Source organism: Hemitrygon akajei, chromosome 19 (assembly GCF_048418815.1).
Source record: "Hemitrygon akajei chromosome 19, sHemAka1.3, whole genome shotgun sequence".
Taxonomy (NCBI): Eukaryota; Metazoa; Chordata; class Chondrichthyes; order Myliobatiformes; family Dasyatidae; genus Hemitrygon; species Hemitrygon akajei.
In genome coordinates, this window is record NC_133142.1 from 9,685,736 (window position 1) to 9,703,748 (window position 18,013).

Consider the following 18,013-nt stretch of genomic DNA (forward strand, 5'->3'; position numbering starts at 1 on the left):
ATTTCTTTAGCCAAAGGGTGGTGAATCTGTGAAATTTATTGCCACAATTGGCTGTCGAGGCCAAGCACTGGGTATATTTAAAATGGAGTTTGACTGGTTCTTGATTAGTAAGGGCATCAAAGATTATGGGGACAACACACACAAAATGCTGGTGGAACTCAGCAGGCCAGGCAGCATCTATAAGGAGAAGCACTGTCGACATTTCGGGCCGAGTCCCTTCGTCAGGACTAACTGAAAGGAAAGATAGTAAGAGATTTGAAAGTAGTGGGGGGAGGGGGAAATGCGAAATGATAGGAGAAGACCAGAGGGGGTGGGATGAAGCTAAGAGCTGGAAAGGTGATTGGCGAAAGTGATACAGAGCTGGAGAAGAGAAAGGATCATGGGACGGGAGGCCTCGGGAGAAAGAAAGGGAGAGGGGGGAAGCACCAGAGGGAGATGGTGAACAGGCAAATAACTAAATATGTCAGGGATGGGGTAAGAAGGGGAGGAGGGGCATTAACGGAAGTTAGAGAAGTCAATGTTCATGCCATCAGGTTGGAGGCTACCCAGCCAGTATATAAGGTGTTGTTCCTCCAACCTGAGTTTGGATTCATTTTGATAGTAGAGGAGGCCATGGATAGACATATCAGAGTGGGAATGGGACGTGGAATTAAAATGTGTGGTCACTGGGAGATCCTGCTTTCTCTGGCGGACCGAGCAAAGGGGTTCAGCAAAACGGTCTCCCAGTCTGCGTCGGGTCTCACCAATATATAAAAGGCCACACCGGGAGCACCGGACGCAGTATACTACACCAGCCGATTCACAGGTGAAGTGTCGCCTCACCTGGAAGGACTATCTGGGGCCCTGAATGGTGGTGAGGGAGGAAGTGTAAGGGCAGGTGTAGCACTTGTTCCGCTTACAAGGATAAGTGCCAGGAAGGAGATCGGTGGGAAGGGATGGGGGGGATGAGTGGACAATGGAGTCGCGTAGGGAGCGATCCCTGCGGAAAGCAGAAAGAGGAGGGGAGGGAAAGATGTGCTTGGTAGATTATGGGGAGAAGGCAGGGTTTGTTATGTCCTCTCGTTGGCTCTAGTCTAGGGGTGTTGGAGAAGCAAAATAAAAACAAGTCCACCCTCAGTATTGTGCATTGTTTGCGATGGGAGAAGGACGAGGTAGACACAGGCAGGGTATTTATAGAAGTGATCCAGGGCAACCAAATCCAAGGGAGTAATCCAAAAGCTGAAATCCAGAAGACTCAAGCAAGATGGGAACACAGAGCTTCAGCCTGAGTGGTTCTGAAGTTGCGCTGACTGAAGGAACACATTTAAGGAAAGAATTGAAAGGCCCCTAGAATAGTCTGGCATCTGAAAGAATTCATGATTCTCATTCTGGAGACGGCTGCAAGCAACAATCGATAGAAAACCGATATACTGCACAATCAAACTTTTACAATCTGTTACAAAAAACAGTTACTTGTGCATTGTGCTTTATAGGATTTCTTTTATCATTTTGTTCTCTTTTACTCTTGTGTACTGAAGAATGACAGTAAGCAATCTTGAATACTGAAAACAAAAATCACGAATAAATAAAGAAATAATCAGGTTTTGTTTAGTTGACAGCACAATGATAATAGGGCGGCACAGTAGCATAGTGGTTAGCAGAACACTTTATAGGATAGGTGACCCAGGTTCAATTCCCGCTACTGCCTGTAAGGAGTTTGTACGTTCTCCCCGTGACTGCGTGGGTTTCCTCCAGGTGCTCTGGTTTCCACCCACAGTCCAGAGACGTACCAGTTGACAGGTTAATTGGTCATTGTAAATTCAAGATTTAAGATTCAAGTACATTTATTATCAAACAATGTATAAAACACAGAACCTTGAGATTTGCTTTCTCACAGGTAGCCACAAAGCAACAAACCCGAAAGAACCCAATTAAAGAAAAAAAATAAAAATAAAAGACCAACACTCGATGTGCAAGAGAAAGAAAAAGAAATATGTAAATTATTGAAGTGAACAACAGCAGCATTCTGAACCAAAATTGCTCCATATTTAGGCTAGGATTAAATCGGGAGTAGTTGGTCAGCATGGCTCGAAGGGTTGGAAAGCTCTACTCCATGTTAGATCTCAATAAATAAATAAATAAATAAATAGTAGATGTTGAAAGGTTGTCTTAACTGGGCATGGTAGTATGAGACAGGAGTTCACTGGAGGAACCTTCTGTTAACCTAAGAGTGATCAAGTTGGAAATTTAGATCAAAGTACAATTCCTAGAAACTACATCACTATTAAATAATTATTTTGGGAAGTGAAACATCATATTTTAAGCTATTTGACTCTGGGCGGGGTGACAATGCATCTCTACCAAAGGAGGTGTAAGGCGGCTCCTTTCCGCTAGCCTACAGGTCCCTTGGGCATGGTGTAGCACCACATTAGCCCCACCCCGATCAGGGTCATGTGAAGCCATGGGAGCAGGTGGTGGATGGTTGTAAGAGCAGCTGTTGCATATCACAAGCCCTGGTTATGTGACCACTGACGCCAGGCAGATAATCATTGAGGAGTATTGATAATGGCTGGGGTCACTCATCTTGTAAAGACTCTGCCCAGAAGGCAAAGGCAAACCATTTCTGCAGCAAGACCATGATTGCCCAATTCATACGACACTGCACATAGTGAACACTCCAGGCACATTTCTTAGAGTCATAGAGCACTACTGCATAGAAACAGGCCCTTTGGCCCATCTAGTCCACGCTGAAATATTATTCTCCCTAGTCCCGTCAATCTGCACCTGGATCATAACCCTCCATACCCTTCTCATCCTATCCACGTATTCTTGAGTATACATTTTCTTTACTGTCATGAATAAAGAGCAGAGGAGAAATCTGCACTACTTTGATATCTTATCCAAAATGTAGATATGGTCTTTGCTTCAACCACTATCTCTGGCCCTGACTTTCACAACTATGCAGGTAAAACACGTCTCCTGTTCCTGTTACAGAGAGCTGTAGGTGCCTGCGCTGTTACAGAGACATTTACTGAATAAAGGCACATCAACATACAGAATATGGAGAGATATGGATCATACACAGGCAGCTCAAAGTTAAAAGTTAATTTATTATCAAAGTACATATATGCCACCATATACAACCCTGAGATTCATTTTCCTGTGGGCATACCTTATATTCCTTCTGGGTAGCTTCCAACCTAATGACATGAACATCGATTTCTCTAACTTCTGGTGACTTCTCCCCCCTTCCCTTTCTCTATTCCTCATTTTGGTTACCCTCTCACTCCTTTCCTGCCCATCACCTCCTTCTGCTGCCCCTCCGCCTTCCCTTTTTTCCATAGCCCACTGTCCTCTCCTAACAGATTCCTTTCTCTTCAGACCTTCCCACCCATCACCTCCCAGCTTCTTGCTCCATCCTCCTTCCTCCTACCCACACAACTTCCCCCTCACGTGGTCTCACCCATCACCTGCCAGCTTGTACTCCGTCCCCATCTCCCCACTTTCTTATTCTGACTTTTGACCCATTCCCTTTCAGTCCCGTTGAAGAGCCTCAGCTCAAAACATCAATGTTCATTCCCCTCCACAGATGCTGCCCGACCTGTTGAGTTCCTTCAAAATTCTGAGTGTGTTGCTTGAGATACCCGGCATCTGCAGAATTGTTTGTGTTTATGCTTTTACCATTTCCTGCATTTATTTCAGAGGTAAGCATCAATGTTCCACTCTCACACATAAGTTCCCACTACTGCTTTCTTGTGAATTCAGCTCTCTACTTAGGAAATGAACTTCCCCTTCATCCAGCTAAAAATTGCAGTCTCACTTACGTCTTACAGAGGTTCAGTGTATAACTGATGCTAAGAAAAACACTGACATTAACTTTTATAATACTGTTCACCACTTGAACAGATCCTTCTATTGCCTTGAAATCGAGCATGCCTACACAGAGCACTGCAGTCACAAGAAAGCAACATCCATCATCAAGGATCCCAGCGTCCCGGCCATGCTTTCCCCACCACTGCAGTCAGAAAAGCAGCAGCTCACCAGTTTCAACCCCTCAACCATCAGGTTCCTAAACCTGCGAGCATAACTTCACTCACCTCACCACTGAACATAACCTATGGACTCACTTTTAGGACTCTGCAGCTCACATTCTCAGTATTATGTATGCATTTTGTTTCTTTGTTTATTTGTTTGTCTTCTTTTACACCTTGGCTACATGTCAGTCTTTGCGTGTAGCTTTTCATCGATTCTACTATATATACTTGTATCTACTGTGAACGCCTACAAGGGAGTGAATCTCAGGGTAGTATATGGTGACGGACATATATTTTGATAATAGATTTACTTTGAACTGCAGAAATGTGATCCCACACACCACTCTGTTCATGCATAATGCTATTCTTTTCAAGAAATGTACCACCTTGTTTTTCCAAGCAATGGTCACAAGACCATAAGTCCCCACCACACACGACATGACACATAATGATGGTAATGACCACCCTCTGCCTTAATTATTCACATTCTTCTCAAAGTCACATCATTTCCAAACCTGAACATTGCTCTCCATAGCAACACACACAGAGAAATGCTGGAACTCAGCAGGTCAGGCAGCATCCATTGAAATGAACAAACAGTCAATGTTTCAGGACAAGTCCCTTCTTCAGGACTTTGCTCCCCATATACATACCTGTTGGTCTGTGTGACTCATTTAGTATTTTCTAGTGGTTAATTATTTGGTGGATTTTAAATAGGCTAACTTAACAAAACAACAACCATGTTTACTTTCCGTAGAGGTCCTGGTGAGTTGCTAGATAGCTGAGCTGCAGCCTGGGACATTCCTGAAGCCAATTTTCTATCATCACAGGATGCTTGGGATCGACCTCAAGGAAAACCTTCCTGGAAAAGAGAAGCAGCTTGTTGTGAGGTCAACGGAACAAGAATTTCCAGGGAAATAATTAAAATAACTTAATTTGCATTGCCAGTTCCTCAGAGCAAATTATAATGATGTACTTTAAAAATATAGCATTCCACACACAGCAGTCAACGCCCAAGCAGGAAATCTCACAAGCAGAGATGAGCAACAGCCGGAACACATAGTTTTCAGAATCAAAATCAGTAGCAGGTACAGTATAAACGCTGACACATATTGTCACAACCACAGACTCTACTACAGGGTCTACGTGCAAGTGCAGGCAAGCTGCACAACAGGTTCGACAATTGCGCTCGTGAGTATGCACGTTCTGGCTAATTAGTGTTCCATTATGGTGGGATTTAACTCCCTTCTTTTCGTTCTAGACTTGACCAAAAGCACAACAATGTCCACTCTCCCTGCTTACCCCCCTTTCTTGTCTGGGAAAGAAGCTGTCAAGGGGCGGTATTCATTTAATATTAGTTATTGCTTCCAGCCACAGTATTGGCATTAGCTTTCAGTTTGAGAGTTTTAGTTACCGCTCTGTTGGCCTAGTGCTTATTGTTTTTTTTCCCCTTTAAATTCTGCAAAAGCTCTCATTAAAGTCAACAAACTGTTGACCTGCTTCTGTGTCTCTACCCCTGCAATTGAGCCATATCTGAATGTTTTGACATATATCGTGCAATTTGTTGTTTTGTGTCAACATTACAGTGCAATACATTAAAAAATACTATGTTACAAAGGAAGGCATATAAAATATAGATAGTCTTAAAAAGAGAGCAAAATAGTGGGGCAGTGTTAATGGACCATTCAGAAATCTGATGTTGGAAGGGAAGAAGCTGCTCCTAAAATGTTGAATGTGTGACTTCCGACTCCTGTACCTCCCCCCTGATGGTAGGAATGAGAAAAGGACATAGCCTGGATGTCAAGTGTCCTTAGTGAAGGATGTCGCCTTTTGAAGATGTCCTGGATGGTGGGGAGGCTAGTGCCCATGATGGAGCTGGCTGAGTTTACAACCCTCTGTGGCTTTTTTCAACCCTGTGCATTAGTGCCTCCATACCAGATGGCGTTGCAATCAGTCAAAATGCTCTCCACTGTACATGTGTAGAAATTTGCTGAAATTCACCAGTTCATAGTTATAAAGCACGGAAGCAAGCCCTTTGTCCCACCTGGTCCATGCTGAACAAGATGCCACTAAAGCTTGTTCCGTTTGCCCGCGTTTGGCGCATATTCCTCTAAACCAGGTGTTTCCAACCTTTTCAATGCCATGGTCCCTTACCATTAACTGAGGGGTCTGTGAACCCCAGGTTGGGAACCCCTGCTCTAAACCTTTCCTCTCCATGCACATTTCCAAATACATTTTAAATGTTATTAATGTACCTGCCTCAACCACGTTCTCAGGCAGCTCATTCCATACACTGACACTGGCGGCTCAGAGGTGGATAGAGCAAGCAGCTTCAAATTCCTGGGCGTTAACATTTCGGATGACCTAACTAGCAGAGGGAGGCAACCACAAAAAAGGCGTGCCAGTCCCTCTACTTTCCATAGAAACTGCACACAGTTCTACTGCTGTTTTAAAGATTCATTACATTGTCTTTATATAACCTCCCCCCCCCCACCCCAAACGATATGAAATCCAGTGTGCACTTGAAGCTTAAGGAGATTTGGTTAGCACCAAATATTCTAACAAATTTCTGCAGATGCACTGTTGAAAATATCCAGACTGGTTGCATTATGGCCTGGTATGGCAACGCCAATGCAGAGGATCACAAGAGGCTGCACATACTGGATTGAGTTCAGTTCATCACAGGCAAAACCCTCCCTACCACTGACAGCATCTACAGGAGACGCTGCCTCAAGAAGGTGGCATCTGTTGTCAAGGATCCCCGCCATCATGCCCTCTTCTCGTTGCTACTATCAGACAGGAGGTACAGAGGTCTGAAGTCCCACAGAACCAGGTTCAGGAACAGCTACTTTCCTACAACCATCAGGTTCTTGAAATGACCAGCTCAACCCTAATCCTACCTCAGCAACAGAACAATGCAGACCTCCTCTTGCACGGCCACGGACTTGTCTGTGATCGTGTCTTTTCTTTTGCACTGCCTTTTTGCAGTTCTTTTTCTCTTGTATACTTTCCATTCTATAATGTCCCTGTGATTTTGCTACAAGTAAGTTTTTCTACAGTGCACCTTACCATAACTGTGCACATGACAATAAGCCCAACTTGACTTTGCTGATCTACTACAGAGGAGATTCTGGCAATCTATTTCATGAATCCCCTAGCATTGATTCGTTTTGTGAAGATCAACAGCTTATTGGCATATTCAAATAAAAAAGCTCAGATAAATACACTTATACACTTAATTAGGTACATCTGCTCATTATTGTAAATATCTAATCAGCAAATCACGTGGCAGCAACTCAATGCATATAAGCACGCAGGCATGGTCAAGAGGTTCAGTTGTTGTTCAAACCAAACATCAGAACAGGGGAGAAATGTGATCTAAGTAACTCTGACCGTGGAATGATTGTTGGTACCAGTCTGCTGATCTCAAGTCGTCAAGTCACTTTTATTGTCATTTCGACCATAACTGCTGGTACAGTACATAGTAAAAATGAGACTTTTTTCAGGACCATGGTGTTACATGACACAGTACAAAAACTAGATTGAACTACGTAAAAAACACAGAAAAAAACAACACTAGACTACAGACCTACCCAGGACTGCATAAAGTGCACAAAACAGTGCAGGCATTACAATAAATAATAAACAAGACAATAGGGCAGTAAAGTGTCAGTCCAGGCTCTGGGTATTGAGGAGTCTGATGGCTTGGGGGAAGAAACTGTTACGTAGTCTGGTCGTGAGAGCCCGAATGCTTCGGTGCCTTTTCCCAGACGGCAGGAGGGAGAAGAGTTTGTATGAGGCGTATGTGGGGTCCTTCATAATGCTATTTGCTTTGCGGATGCAGCGTGTAGTGTAAATGTCCGTAATGGCGGGAAGAGAGACCCCAATGATCTTCTCAGCTGACCTCACTAACCGCTGCAGGGTCCTGTGATCCGAGATGGTGCAATTTCCGAACCGGGCAGTGATGCAGCTGCTCAGGATACTCTCAATACAACCCCTGTAGAATGTGATGAGGATGGGGGTTGGGAGATGGACTTTCCTCAGCCTTCGCAGAAAGTAGAGCCACTGTTGGGCTTTCTTTGCTATGGAGCTGGTGTTGAGGTGAGATTCTCCACCAGGTGAACACCAAGAAATTTGGTGCTCTTAACGATCTCTACCGAGGAGCTGTCGATGTTCAGCAGGGAGTGGTCGCTCCGTGCCCTCCTGAAGTCAACAACCATCTCTTTTGTTTTGTTCACGTTCAGAGACAGGTTGTTGGCTCTGCACCAGTCCGTTAGTCGCTGCTCCTCCTCTCTGTAAGCTGACTCATCGTTCTTGCTGATGATCTCCTGGGATTTTCACAAACAGTCTCAAGAGTTTACAGTTCTGTGGCAAAAATGCCTTGCTAGTGAGAGTGGGCAGAGGAGAATGTTCAAGCTGACAGGAAGGCGACAGCAACTCAAATAACCATGTGTTACAACGGTGGTGTGCAGAACAGCACCTCTGAACGTCCAACATGTCAAACCTCAAAGTGGATGGGCTACAGCAGCAGAAGATCACACCGGGTTCCACTCCCGTACCTAATAAAGTGGCTACTGAGTGTATATCATGAATCCTCTAGCACTGGTCATATGTTCATTCACAGCTTTGTGCATATTCAAAATAAAGCTAGGGCAATTATAAAAGCAGAAAGCTATAGTTTCAGAGAATGATTTTGCATTGACTTAGGTTGTAAGAAAAAAAATCATTAAACATGATTGGACATAAACGTTTGTAATAGTTTCTACATAGTGACTGATATCCCCATCCAATCATGACATTACTTGGGACAGGAGCATTAAGTGTGTAACACTGAATTCTACTTAGCTGCATATCTAGCAAATATTTTTTCAATAAAGAAAATAAACAATCTTAATGAGTGGCCATTTAATGGAACTGGAGAACATTACATCCTCTCCTCAATTTGTTTAAATAAGAGGAATTTGGCATTTCATAGAAACAATCAAGCCAATTTAAAAAGGAGAGAAAGCGGCATGGCTCGAAGGGCTGGAAGGGCCTATTCTGCGCTCTATCTCAATATATAAATAAATCACTTATGATGTGATATAATGGAGAGGAGATTTCCCATGGTGTGGGGGGGGGGGGGGCAGGAGAGCCTCGGGCCCAAGAGCACACCCTCAGAATATAAGGGTGTCCCTTTAAAACAGAGAAGAGGAGGAATTCTTTAGCCAGAGGGTGATGGATCTGTGGAATTCATTGCCATTGATGGCTGTGGAGGTCAAGTCCTTGGGTATATTTAAAGCAGAGGTTGATAGGCTCTTCATTAGTAAGGGCATCAGAGGTTATGGGGAGAGGGCAGGAGAATGGCACTGAGAGGGATAATTAAACCACCAGGATGGAATGGCAGAGCAGACATGATGGGCCGAATAGCCCAATTCTGTTCCTAAGTTTTATGGTCACATGGGTTTGTGCATCTAAAATTACAGCCTGCTTTTCTCATTTCGCACCCGAATACTCATCCCAGAGTGAGGTTACTTTACCACGCAGATAGCTCCACATTTACCAACTTAATGAGTCATTCAACATCCATTCAAGAAGCCAAGGGATGGTTTCCAACCGCAGATCTGCTTGCTTTCATGATTTCATCCTGTTGGCTACAGCCTTTTCCCAGGATGCCACCGAGGAAACTAACTGCTTACTTGTTTTATTAATTCAGCAATGCAGGGGGAGTGGATCAGAATCGTGCTTATTATCACTGACATACATTGTGAAATCTGTTGCTTTTGGCAGCAGTACTGTGCAATAGGTAAAAACAGACTATAAGTTATGATAAGAAGTATACACTCAGTGGCCACTTTAATAGGTACACCTGCACCATACAGCGCAGTCTGTCCGGATACACATCAGCTTTGTGTGGCAACTGTTCTGCCCTTGATCGCAAGAATTTTCCAGAGAATTGTGGGGCAGGCTCGACACCTCACAGGAACCAGCCTCCCCTCGATGGACTCCATCTGTAATTTTCACCACCTGAATAAGGCAGCCAGCGTAATCCAAACCTCCACCCACCCTGGACATCTCTCTTCTCCCCTCTCCCAGCGTTCTGAAGATACAGAAGCCTGAGAGCACGGACCACCAGGTTCCAGGACAGCTTCTATCTCACCGTTATCAGATTCTAGAAAGGACCTCTCGTACAATAAGACTCTCGACCTTGTTATGATCTTGCATTTTATTGTTTACCTGCACGGCACTTTCTCTGTAGCTGTTACACTCCATCCTGCATCGTTATTGTTTTATCTTAGCTCAGTGCACTGTGTATGAATAGTTTACAAGACAAGCTTTTCACTGTATCTTGGTACATGTGACTATAATCAACCAACACAACATTCCTTTACACGAACACGAGGAAATCTGCAGGTGCTGGAAATTCAAGCAACACACACAAAATGCTGGTGGAACGCAGCAGGCCAGGCAGCATCTATAGGGAGAAGCACTGTCGACGTTTCGGGCCGAGGCCCCTTTGTCGGGACTAACTGAAAGGAAAGATAGTAAGAGATTTGAAAGTAGGAGGGGGAGGGAAAAATGTGAAATGATAGGAGAAGACCGGAGGGGGTGGGGTGAAGCTGAGAGCCGGAAAGCTGATTGGCAAAAGGGATACAGAGCTGGAGAAGGGAAAGGATCATGGGACGGGAGGCCTAGGGAGAAAGAAAGGAGGAGGGGAGCACCAGAGGGAGATGGAGAACAGGCAGAGTGATGGGCAGAAAGAGAGAAAAAAAAGAGGGGGGAAAAAACTAAATATACCAGGGATGGGGTAAGAAGGAGAGGAGGGGCATTAACTGAAGTTAGAGAAGTCAACCTGATGGCAGGACAACACCTTATATACTGGCTGGGTAGCCTCCAACCTGATGGCATGAACATTGACTTCTCTAACTTCTGTTAATGCCCCTCCTCCCCTTCTTACCCCATCCCTGATATATTTAGTCCCCCTCCCCTTTTTTTCTCTCACTGCCTGTTCTCCATCTCCCTCTGGTGCTCCCCTCCTCTTTTCTTTCTTCCTAGGCCTCCCGTCCCATGATCCTTTTCCTTCTCCAGCTCTGTATCCCTCTTGCCAATCACCTTTCCGGCTCTCAGCTTCACCCCACCCCCTCCGGTCTTCTATCATTTTGCATTTCCCCCTTCCCCTCCTACTTTCAAATCTCTTACTATCTTTCCTTTCAGTTAGTCCTGACAAAGGGTCTCGGCCTGAAACGTCGACAGTGCTTCTCCCTATAGATGCTGTCTGGCCTGCTGCGTTCCACCAGCATTTTGTGTGTGTTCCTTTACACAAAGAGTGATGGGTGCCCAGAATGAGTGACAGTACTGTTTAAGAGGCAGTGAATGGAGTGATATGGATCATGGGTGGCAGAGGGGATTAGCTTAATTTGGTATCTTCTTCTTTGGCTGTCCATCGATTTCGATGATGACTGAGGCCTGGGCAAAGTTGTATGGAAGTCTGGCAGTTGCCCATGCTGCAAGTCTCCCCTCTCCATGCCACCAATGTTGTCCAAGGCCGATACAGCTTGGCATCGGTGTCATCGCAGAGCAATCTGCAGTTAAGTGCCTTGCTCAAGGACACAACACACTGCCTCAGCTGAGGCTCGAACTAGCGACCTTCAGATCACTAGACCCACGCCTTAGCCGTTGTTAGCCACGCGCCAACAATTTGGTATCATGCTCCACACAGACACTGTGTGCTGACGGGCCTGTTCTGTTCATATGGGACCATGAATGAGAGAAAATTCTTCACAAAAGGGCAGTCAACTTCTTTTGGGACTCAGTCGCTGAGGAGATTCAAGATGGAGATGATAGATACCAAGGGCATCAGATGATCAAGAGACAGTGCAGAAATATGGCACGGTTGGAGAACTGGTTGACTAGAAGTGATTAGAAAGCTGTTACAGATTCAGTGCATTTAACCTTCTTTTGCTGTGCGATATCATAGATAGGTTAATTTGAGTTTACTTTCCCAAATCTGTTATGTTGTAATAAATTTGTTGCACTGATCTTCCCACTGTTTGGAAATAGGAAAGGCTCCTTAGCAACTACATTAACAAGTAATAAATCACTCGTGTTTAGAGTTCGGTGCCAGGAAGTGATCACAGATAGTTTCCAGAGCTTTAAGAGGGTGGGTGGATGCATGCATGAGAATAAGTCCCGAAAAGGACATAATTTCACAGTTAAAGAAAACAATTTAGATTAAATGAGGCTCAAGTACCTAAAATATTTTGTGCAACTCAAAACTACTGTGGACGATGCAGAGATGGTTGGGAGGAATGTATGCGGGGAGATGTTGCAGGTTAAATGTTTTACACAAAGAGTGGTGGGTGTGTGGAACAAGCGCACAGCCTGGGGTGATGGTAGAGACAGATACATTATGAATATTTAAGAGAGTTGTAGAGAGGCACATGGATGAAAGAAAAATGGAGGTCCCTGTGAGAGGGAAAGGTTAGATTGAACTTAGAGTAGGTTAAAAAGGTTCGTACAACATTGTGGGTCAAAGGGCTTGTACTGTTTTGTATGTTCTATGCAGAAGTGACACAAAGTCTAGGATCTGAAACGTAGAAACATTAACTCTGTTCCTTTTTCCACAGAAATTTCTGATCCGCTGAGTGTTTCCAGTTTATTCTGTTTTTTTATTACGATATCTTTCTCATATGAATGAACATATTAATTCACTGGGGCACCACGGAACGTAGCATTTAATGCAACAAGTATACAGCTCAGGTGTCGGTGTTCAGAGTTCAATTCTGGCATCATCTGTGAGAGGTGTGTACATTCTCCCCGTGACAATGTGGGTCTTCGTCGGGTGCTCCGATTTCCTCACAAGTCCAAAGATGCACCAGTTATTAGCATCAAAATCAGAATCAGGTTTAATTTCACTGGTATATGTCGTGAAATTTGTTAACTTTGTGGCAGCAGTACAACGAAGTACATAATAATAGAGAAAAAATGTGTACAGTATACACGTACACCTATCAAATAGTTATTATATAGTTAACTTAAATAGTTAAGTAGTGCAAATAAAAGGAAATAAAATGTTCATGGGTTCAATGTACATTCAGAAATCGGATGGCAGAGGGGAAGAAGCTGTTCCTGAATTGTTGTGTGTGTGCCTTTGGGTTCCTGTACCTCCTCCCCAATGGCAGCAATGAGAAGAGGGCATGTTCTTGGTAGTAGGGGTCCTTAATGGTGGATGTCACCTTTTTGAGGCACTGTTCCCTTAAGATATCTTGGATACTATGGAAGTTACAGCGCCTATAAAAAGTATTTACCTGCCTTGAAAGTTTTCATGTTTTATTGTTTTACAACATTGAATCACAATGGAATTAATTTGGCTTTTTTGACACTGATCAACAGAAAAAGACTCTTTCATATCCTAGTGAAAACAGATCTCTACAAAGTGATGTAAATTAATTTCAAATATAATACACAAAATAATTCAATGCATGGGTATTTGTCCTTCCTTTAATATGACACACCAAATCACCACTGGTGCAGCTATCTGGTTTTGGAAGTCTCATAATTAGTTAAATGGAGATCTGTATTCAGAGACCAATATGCAGTCAAGGAGTTTCAATTGATTGTAGTAAAAATACACCTGTATTTGTCAGTATCCTGGCAAAAACTGCATCATGAAGACAAAACAGCACTCCAAACAACTCTGCGAAAAGGTTATTGAAAAGCACAGATCAGGAGATGGATACAGAAAGTTTCCAAGTCATTGAATATTCCTTGGAATACTGTTAAGTCAATCACCAAGAAATGGAAAGAATATGGCACAGCTGTAAATCTGCCTAGACCAGGCCATTCTCAAAAACTGAGTGACCATGCAAGAAAGGGACTAGTGAGGGAGGCCACCAAGAGACCTATGACAATTCTGGAGGAGTTACAAGCTTCAGTGGCTGAGATAGGAGAGACTGCACATACAACAACAGTTGCCCGGGTGCTTCACCAGTCACAGCTTTATGAGAGAGTGGCAAAGAGAAAGCAACTATTGAAAAAAACTCACATGAGAACTTGGCTAGAGTTTGCCAGAAGGCACGTGGAGGACTGAAGTCAGCTGGAAGAAGATTCTATGGTCTAACAAAACCAAAATTAGATTTTTGGCCATCACACTAAATACTATGTTTGGCGTAGGCCAAACACCGCACATCACTAGAAACGCACCATTCCTACCATGAAGCATGGTGGTGGCTACATCATGCAGCAGGCCCTGGAAGGTTTGTGAAAGTACAGGGTATAATGAATGCAGCAAAATACAAGGAAATCATGGAGAAAAACCTGATGCAGTTTGTAAGAGAACTGCAATTTTGAAGAAGATTGATTTTCCACCAAGACAATGACCCCGAGCATAAAGCCAAAAATACATAAGAATGGCTTAAAAACAAGCAAGTTAATGTCCTGGAGTGGCCAAGTTAAAGTCCAGACCTCAATCCAATTGAGCATTTGTGGCTGGACTTGAAAAGGGCTGTTCACTCACAATCCCCATGCAATCTGACAGAGCTTGAGCAGTTTTGTAAAGAAGAATGGCGAAAAATTGTGGTGTCCAGGTGTGCAAAGATGATGGAGAGCTATCCACACAGACTCAAGGCTGTAATTCCTGGGGGGCAAAGGTGCATCTAACAAATACTGACTTGAAGGGGGTGAATATTTACGCAATCAATGCAATTTATGTTCAACATTTGTAGAGAGCTGTTTTCACTTTGACATGAACGAGTCTTTTTCTGTTGATCAGTGTCACAAAAGCCACTTTAAATCCACTGCGATTCAATGTTGTAAACCAATAAAACATGAAATCTTTCTGGGGTGGGGGGTGAATACTTTTTATAGGCACTGTATAGATACAATGTGGAACAGACTCCTCTGGCCCAATGGATTGCACCATCCAGCTCCCATCTAATTAACCCCAGCCTAATTACAGGACAATATACAATGACCAATTAACCTACTAACCAGTATGTCTTTGGAATGTAGGAGGAAACCCATGTGTTCATGTGGAGAACGTACAAACTCCTTACAGACAGCATCAGAACTGAACTCAGAATTCAGCTGTCCTGAGCTGTAATAACATTACGCTACCGAGGTGCACTTTTGTTAATCATTTACTGGCCTGCACCAGACCAGGAAATGATAAATATAATGTTAAACCAATTGGGTTTTACAGCAATCTGGTAGCTTCAACAGTGAGCAATAACAGTTATTTGCTTCTTAGAATTTGGATTTATTGAATATAAACTCCACAGTTGCTATGTTGGGATTTGAGCTCTGGCCAGGCCTTTTAATACCATTCCAGAAACATAACTTTTACGTAGTTAGACAGATCTTAGATGAGGACTCTCTGATCTATAGGTCGTTCCCAGGGACACACGCAGAGACGGACATCTACTGCTGCTGTAAGATCATCAACTCAGGGAAGAACGCTCTTTGATCTGTCTGAAACTTGTTGCACTGCCAATGCGTTGAGAGGTCCGCAGAGGAATTCTGCTGACTGACACATTCCAGGTCGCAGCAGGGCTTGGTGCAGTCAATGTAAAGGCTCTGTGGGGAAGGACTGCAGTCTAGAGCTCCTCCAACTGCTGGATGTTGAGGGTTTGAGTCCCGTGGGAAATCCTCTTAATCAGCGGAAGTGTGTATAACCCCAGGAGACCACATGAGTGGCAACAGTGCCATGTAAGAGAAATACATACAGTGCCCACTTTATTAGGTAGCCCTATACATCCACTCATTATTGCAAATATCTAATCAGCCAATCACGTGGCAGCAATTCAGTGCATAAAACCATGCAGAGATTGTCAGACAGGATGAAGAGGTCAATACTCCCCAATGCCATTAGGCTTTACAATTCTACCGCCAGGACTTAAGAACTTTTTAAAAGCTATTATTAATGCTTTTTGAGATAGTGATTTAGATGTATATCATATTTTTTACTGAGTTAAGTATTGTATGTAATTAGTTTTGCTACAACAAGTGTATGGGACATTGGAAAAAAGTTGAATTTCCCCATGGGGATGAATAAAGTATCTATCTATCTATCTATCTATCTATCTATCTATCTATCTATCTATCTATCTATCTATCTATCTATCTATCTATCTATCTATCTATCTATCTATCTATCTATCTATCTATCTAAGAAGTTCAGTTGGTGTTCAGACCAAACACCAGAATGGGGAAGAAATATGATCGAAGCAACTCTGACCGTGGAATGGTGCCAGAGAGGGTGGTTTGAGTTTCTCAGAAGAAACCGAAGATCGCCTGGGATTGTGTTGCATCACAGTTTCTAGAGTTTACAGAGAATGGTGTGAAAACCAAAAAGATCCCATGAGCAGCATTTCTATGGGTGCAAGAGTCAAGACGAGGGGTCAGAAGAGAATGGCCAGAGTGGTTCAAGCTGACAGGTGAGCAACAGTAACTCAAATAAACACATATTACAACAGTAGATGGTCTACAGCAGCAGAAGACCATGAACATGCTCTCAGTGGCCACTTTATTAGGTACACCCAGCTAACACTACTAAATGTAATGACCATTTTATGTTTATTATTTAGTGTTGCGTTTGTTATGTTATGATTGCACTGCTCCTGGGAAATGCTGTCTCATTCTGCCCTGCAGAGCTGATGTACGGTTAGAAAGACAATAAAGTTTTTGAATCTTGAATCTTGAACCCATGAATACTACTTCACTATTTTATTTTTGCTCTCTTTTTGCATTACTTATTTAACTTATATATTACTTATCTGCTTACTGCCTATTAGGCCTGCTGGCATTCAGGGCAGCAATGAATGTCCTCCATCTCTGTCTGTGCTTGGCCATCATCATTGCTTCTACAGACATAGAAGGAATCTTCATCGCTGTTTCTGTATCAGTTTTGTTTGACCAGTCAGGGTTGTTAGCCCCGTATCTAAAGAATCAGTGCATCACTCTTAGTCTGTCCTCCTACCCATTGACCTGTTTGGCATGGGTGATCCCAGCAAGAGCCAAAACATAAAGCCATCAAATTATGACAAGATTATGGTCCTTTTGGAGGTTAATTCATATATATATATAATTGTAATTTACATTTTTTAAATATGTAGTGCTGTACTGTTGCCACAGATAACAAATTTTACAACATATGCCAGTGATAATAAACTTGATTCTGATTCTGACCAAGGTACATGCAATGGGTTCAACGGGTCATGTGTGTACCAACGTAAATTGTTATAGCACAAAAAAAGGCTCTTTGGCTCTTTGCATGCATGCCAAGGTTGTTGGACATCTACAAAATTGTGACCATTGGCTAAGAATTATCAAATGTAAATAGCACTTCAAGAGTGTCATATTATAATTAATTATTAAAATAGCTGGATTTACCTACAGTTAGGTCAGGTCATTTTATACAAGAATTCTCTTCTAAATTGTCTTTCTTTGTCTGCGGTGATGTCCTTGTGTCCCACTCCAAAGGATAGCATTAATGGAACCATCCATTTATGAGGTGACTCATAAATCTTTCGAGAAATTCTCTTTGGTTAAGTTGTCCTTAATGTAACAAAGGCACTTGGACTGAATTCAATGTATCCTGATTCAAAACTAAAAGAGAAATGTTTGCACATCATTTCAGCTATTTTGAGAATATCATTATTCCTAATTAGTTGGATATTCAGCATGTTAAAGACCAGTACATGTTGCACCATATCAAACATTTTAACATAAATATTTAATGATAATTAGTATTCAGAAGTGGCACTTGACTTGAAACATCAATTCCGATTTCCTGGTAAAAAATGGGCTGTTAAAAGTGATTGTTGTTGAGAATTAGGAGTGTGAATTCCCAGTTGGGTAGGAATGGTGGTGATTTTTATTTATTTAATCAGAGTACTAAATGTTCCGTCCTTCCATCAAACACCAATCTTCCAATAAGTAGTGTCAGTGAAAAACAAGAGTTTCTTCCATGTGCCAGTAAAACTATATTAACCAGATCTACAGTGCAACGGCAGGGATGGTAG

At 42.9% G+C, this 18,013-nt stretch overlaps 1 protein-coding gene across 3 annotated transcripts in view; it reads right to left on the reverse strand.

The window, feature by feature from the left end:
• hemk1 (HemK methyltransferase family member 1) overlaps positions 1 to 18,013 on the reverse strand; it is a 163,869-nt gene that overhangs the window by 2,177 nt on the left and 143,679 nt on the right. For all 3 annotated transcript variants that reach the window (XM_073072056.1, XM_073072055.1, XM_073072057.1), the window contains exon 10: positions 4,762 to 4,875. In XM_073072056.1, the coding sequence (XP_072928157.1) occupies positions 4,762 to 4,875 (114 nt within the window). The remainder of the gene's footprint in view (positions 1 to 4,761; positions 4,876 to 18,013) is intronic.